Below are 5,764 nucleotides of genomic sequence, written 5' to 3'. Positions count from 1 at the left end.
TCCCAGGCCTCTATGCTTTGAGGCAGGACTCAGGATGGGAAAAAACAGCGGTGGATGGGGATCAAGCCAGGGGCTACTTGAGCAAACTACACCCTTACCGGTCCATGGGACCGGAGGGGCTGTATCCACGTGTGCTGAGAGAGGTTTTCACCAGGAGGTGCTGGTCTGTTATGATCCCAGTAAGAAAGGCACTCCGACTCTGTGAGGTATCATTTAAAATGCTGTTCATTAGTGCTAACACTGTAAGGAGAGAATCGTATAGCTAATCTTATGTCCCTCGAGATGGGGGGAGCCCCAGGTGGTGGAGCATTGAATGGGCTTCCGACCCACACACGGCATGCCGTGCAGACCCCATCCATGAAAGAGTCTCCTGGTTTGGTCATTCAAGCTACTACAGGATTTTCTACAAGGAAGACAACACCATTTATCCTTTCTACAGTCAAACAGAAACACGTCTCTCATGAGAACTTCTTGCTGCACTGTTAGGTACAGGCAAAGCCAGGCAGGTGGCATAATGGCCAGCACAGAGTGGGCGCTGCCTTGCAGGCTCCTCTGTGACAATGAGCTGCTGAGGTTGTCCTGCGGCCAAGGGATCTGTGCAGCACAGCACAGGCGTGAAGACCACACTGGGGGTGCAGCACAGAACAGCCCAGCACTAACTGCTCAGGTTTCCCTGTGAGAAGGCTGTCCTCCATCCTGCTGCAACAGCTGTGGTGCTGCGGCTCAAATGTGCACTGCCACGAAGAGCTGTAGGTCCATTTGCTTGTCACAGGACTGTGCTCTTTCTGTATTAAATGAGTAGAATACCAGAGCATAGCACAGCAGAGCACAGCGTAGCACAAACCAGAACAGAACAGTTCAGTTGGAAGGGACCTACAATGATGATCTAGTCCAACTGCCTGACCACTTCAGGGCTGACCAGAAGTTAAAGCATGTTCTTAAGGGCATTGTCCAAATGCCTCTTAAACACTGACAGGCTTGGGGCATCAACCACCTCTCCAGGAAGCCTGTTCCAGGGTTTGAACACCCTCTCGGTAAAGAAATGTTTCCTAATATCTAGTCTGAAGGTCCTTTGGCACAGCTTTGACCCATTCCCAGGCGTCCTGCCCCTGGATCCCAGGGAGAAGAGATCAGCACCTCCCTCTCCACGTCCCCTCCTCAGGAAGCTGTAGAGAGCAGTGAGGTCGCCCTCAGCCTCCTTTTCTCCAAACAAGACAAGCCCAAAGTCTTCAGCCGCTCCTCAGAGGACATGCCTTCCAGCCCTTTCACCGGCTTTGTTGCCCTCCTCTGGACGCATTCAAGGACCTTCACATGCTTCTTAAATTGTGGGGCGCAGAACTGCACACAGTACTCAAGGCGAGGCCGCACCAGCGCTGAATACAGCAGGATAATCCCCTCTCTTGACCAGCTGGTTTTGCTGTGTTTGATGCCCCCCAGGATGCAGTTTGCCCTCTTGGCTGCCTGGGCACACTGCTGGCTCCTATTGAGCCTGCTGCCAACCAGCACGCCCAGACCCCTTTCTGCAGGACTGCTCTCCAGCCACTCCTCTCCCAGGTTAGACTTGTGCCCGGTGTTACTCCGTCCCAGGTGCAGAATCCGTCATTTCAAATTGTTAAATTGTTAAATTGTTAAATTTCATCCCATTAATTACATCCCAGCCCAGCCCGTCCCCAGATCTCTCCACCTCCCTCACCCCACAGCAGTGTCCACTGCAGGGTGCTGCAAAGCTCTGGGCACCCAGCCCTCTGAAGGGCACAGCAGCTCCTGGGGGGCAGAGAGGGGGGTCAGCCTCCCCACCAGCCCCAGGGCTGATGCTGGCCCCAAGGGCACAAGGAAAGAGAGGCCACTCAATCTCTAGCTCTGCTGCATTCATATTATAGGTTATCCCCAACTCTGACTGCGTTTGTCTCCTTCTCTACCCCCATCAGCCCCACGCCCCAGGACAGCACAAGAGGCAGCTCCCGCATCTCTCCAGTCTCCCTTCCCTGTGCCTGCTGGGTTCCTACTGACTCCCATGGCAGAGTCGTTTTTTGTGCATGCCTCAATTTAGTGTTTTGCTTCTGGGGGACATCACCTCTGAGGGTGATTCACCTTGTGTGTCTCAATTCACTCCCACTCCAGGGCACGTGGTGAGTCCCCATCCTCTCCTGAGCCCTCCAAATTCGTTTCCAGAGAGACCACTATATGCCATCCGTCCTGTCATATGTGAAGCAGCCTGTGGAATTAACCGGGAGCCCATGCACCATCTCCACTGCCATCGGACACAAAGAAGAGAGCTTTGAAAACCAGAACTTTCGGTCCAGTGGAACACAATCATACCACAAGCTTAACCCCAATTTTAGGGAGAACACAAGGAGAAAAGACTCTTTAAAAGACCAATTCCTTGGACATTTTCTTGGCAGCAGCTTTGGAGAAAGAGCTCAGCCTGCAAGCACATCACCTGGGAGATACCCTTTTACTGAAGAGCTGCATGTGGACAGGTCACATCTGACACAGTGTTGTGCAAGGGTCAGACACGACAGGATCAAGCCTCAAGAGAAGCAGTATAAACCCAGAAAATTATCTAGAAGTAGGATGATCACAAGGGAGAACAGCAGACTCCTGGCCTAAGATAAATTCTGGGAAATGTGCAGAGAAGGGGAGGCAGGGTATTGCCAGTGAAACAGTGTCCATTGTGCCAGTTTCCATAGGGCATCCTTGAGCTCCTGATTCCTCATGCTGTAGATGAGGGGGTTCACTGCTGGAGGCACCACCGAGTACAGAAATGACACCACCAGGTCCAGGGATGGGGAAGCAATGGAGGGGGGCTTCAGGTAGGCAGACACTGCAGTGCTGAAAAACAGGGAGACGACAGCCAGGTGAGGGGGGCACGTGGAAAAGGCTTTATGCTGTCCCAGCTCGGAGGGGATCCTCAGCACGGCCCTGAAGAGCTGCACGTAGGACAGCACAATGAAAACAAAACACCCAAATGCTAAACAGGCACTAAGCACAAGAAGCCCAACCTCCCTGAGGTAGTCTGACTCTGAGCAGGAGAGCTTGAGGATCTGGGGGATTTCACAGAAGAACTGGTCCAGGGCATTGCCTTGACAGAGTGGTAGTGAAAATGTATTGGCAGTGTGAAGCACGGCATACAAAAACCCACTGCCCCAGACAGCTGCTGCCACGTGGACACAAGCTCTGCTGCCCAGCAGGGTCCCGTAGTGCAGGGGTTTGCAGATGGCAACGTAGCAGTCATAGGCCATGACAGTGAGGAGAGAACAGTCTGCTGAGATAAAGAAGACTAACAGAAAGAGCTGGGCAGCACATCCTGGGTAGGAGATGGCCCTGGTGTCCCACAGAGAATAGGCCATGGCTTTGGGGAGAGTGGTGGAGATGGAGCCCAGGTCGCGGCGGGAGAGGTTAAGGAGGCAGAAGTACATGGAGGTATGGAGTCGGTGGTCATAGACTACAGCGGTGATGATGATGCCATTGCCCCGGAGGGCAGCCAGGTGGATGCCCAGGAAGAGCCAGAAGGTCAAGAGCTGCAGCTCCCGCGTGTCTGTGAATGCCAGGAGGAGGAACTCGGTGGTGGAGCTGCCGTTGGACATCTGGTCCTGTTGGGCATCAGCACAGTCCATGGAGGAAGACAGTAAAATGTTTAGGTTAGACTACTCTGAACAAAATCTACTTCATTTTTCCTAGTGTCCTGCTGTGTGGGAGGGGAGATCAGGGGCTTGCTCCAGGGAAGGTGTCCGGCATGTCAGGGGATGGCAGGGAGCTGCCCAGATCCCCCTTCCCCTGGCATTTCTGGGAGCAGCTCTCCTCTCACTCCCCGACTACATACGCTGCCTGGAGCTGTCCCTGCCAGCAGCTCTTTCTCTGTCCCCACATCTCCTCCCTGTCAGTGCTCACAGACTCCATCCAACCTGCTGTGTGCCTAGCTCTGCCCTGCAGACCCCTCTTGGCAGGAGGGCACCGCACAGGGTCATCTCTCCGTGTGCAGGGTCTAAGGAGCAGCTCAGAAAAGTCCTAACCAGAACTGCAGCCTCAGTGCCTTCTCCAGAGTGGAGAAGTAAATTCCCACTGCCCACCCAGCTCACCAAGAGTAGAAAACTGAAAGCACAGATTCCTTCCCTTTCAGGAAAATGCAGCTTTGATGTCATCCTTGAAAGTCTCCTCGGAAATGCCTTAGAAATGATCTGGAGCTGTTAGCAGCCTGTCGTGGTTTAACCTCAGTCAGCAACTGAGCACCACACAGCCGCTCACTCATTCCCCCCCGCCCCTGGTGGGATGGGGGAGAGAATTGGAAGAGTAGAAGTGAGAAAAACTTGTGGGTTGAGATAAAAACAGTTTAATAATTTCAATAAAATAATAACAACAACAACAACAATAATAATAATAATAATAATGTGTCCTGGTTTCGGCAGGGATAGAGTTAATTTCCTTTCTAGTAGCTGATACAGTGTTTTGGATTTAGGATGAGAACAAAGTTGATAACGCACTGATGTTTTAGTTGTTGCTAGGTAATGCTTACACTAGCCAAGGACTTTTTAGTTTCCCATGCTCTACCGACTGAGAAGGCTGGAGGTGCACAAGAAGCTGGGAGGGGGCACAGCCAAACTGGCCAAAGGGACATTCCATACCATGTGACGTCATGCTCAGTACATAAACGGGGGAAAGCTGGCCTGGGGTGCCGCTGCTCGGGGACTGGCTGGGCATCGGTCGGCGGGTGGTGAGCAATTGCACTGTGCATCACTTGCTTTGTGTATTATTATTATTATAATCATATTATTATTATTATTATTATCATTTTATTTCAATTATTAAACTGTTTTTATCTCAACCCACGAGTTTTTCTCACTTGTGCTCTTCCAGTTCTCTTCCCCATCCCACCGGGTGGGGGGGAGTGAGTGAGCGGCTGGGTGGTGCTCAGTTGCCGACTGAGATTAAACCACGACAAGGACATAGACTATCGCAGATCTACCTACACCTACTCTTTCTAAATTCAGCAGTGGTCCCACAGTATCTCTGCTTCTTCTTTAGCTGTTCCTGAGGCGAGGGAGGAAGAGAGACTTTCCTCATATTGCCGGAGTTGACCAGCCAATTCATCCACTGTTTGATCCTCTCCATCTTTCCAGGTTAACACTGCCAATGAATTGGCGTATGACGATGGTGAGCTCCTTATAAACTTCCACCACATGGGTCGTGTGCACTTGACTTCGTCTGGATCTTTGGATAGTTGTTCATTGTTCAGGTCATCATAAATCACCTCCAGCACAGCTAATTCTCTCAGAAACTGGATACCCTTCTCCATGGTGGCCCACTTGCCTGGGCGACATATGACGTATTCCTTTAAGGGATACCTTTCCTTCACGCTTGACAAGAGTCGCCTCCAAAGGCTGAGGACTCGTGTCCCTTTTCCAATTACTTTGTCAATGCCCCCTTCCCTAGAAAGGGATCCCAGCTGCTTGGCTTCCCTACCCTCTAATTCCAGGCTACTGGCCCCATTATCCCAGCATCGGAGCAGCCAGGTGACAATATGCTCACCTGGACGACGGCTGAAATCTTTTCGTATATCTCGCAGCTCACTCAGGGATAGAGATGGGGTGGTCACTGCCTCGTTTATGAGTTCTTCCTCTTCCTCCTCCCCGATCAGCGGCCGGCTCTCCTCCTCCCGTTCTCGTGATGGCCCTTCTCTAGGGTCATCTGTCTCATACACTTCTTCCTCCAGCCCCCTTTTAGAAGAAGCTTCTTCCTCCCTTACTAAACGAGCCGACTTCCGCTT

The 5,764-nt window shown here is 51.9% G+C and overlaps 1 protein-coding gene across 1 annotated transcript; it reads right to left on the bottom strand.

Annotated features, from left to right (window-relative positions):
* Positions 1 to 2,606: 2,606 nt before the first annotated feature.
* Positions 2,607 to 3,617, bottom strand: LOC143173436 (olfactory receptor 14A16-like). Its single transcript, XM_076363687.1, has one exon. The coding sequence runs from the start codon at positions 3,615 to 3,617 to the stop codon at positions 2,607 to 2,609; it is 1,011 nt and encodes a 336-aa protein (XP_076219802.1).
* Between the last annotated feature and the right edge of the window lie 2,147 nt (positions 3,618 to 5,764).

The sequence above is a fragment of the Aptenodytes patagonicus genome, unplaced genomic scaffold (assembly GCF_965638725.1).
Source record: "Aptenodytes patagonicus unplaced genomic scaffold, bAptPat1.pri.cur scaffold_78, whole genome shotgun sequence".
NCBI classification, from domain to species: Eukaryota; Metazoa; Chordata; class Aves; order Sphenisciformes; family Spheniscidae; genus Aptenodytes; species Aptenodytes patagonicus.
This window is presented reverse-complemented; position numbering and strand designations above follow the sequence as displayed.

Bases quoted from the DNA above. Each gene is read 5' to 3' on its own strand.
- LOC143173436 (XM_076363687.1), bottom strand. From the start codon at position 3,617: ATGGACTGTGCTGATGCCCAACAGGACCAGATGTCCAACGGCAGCTCC.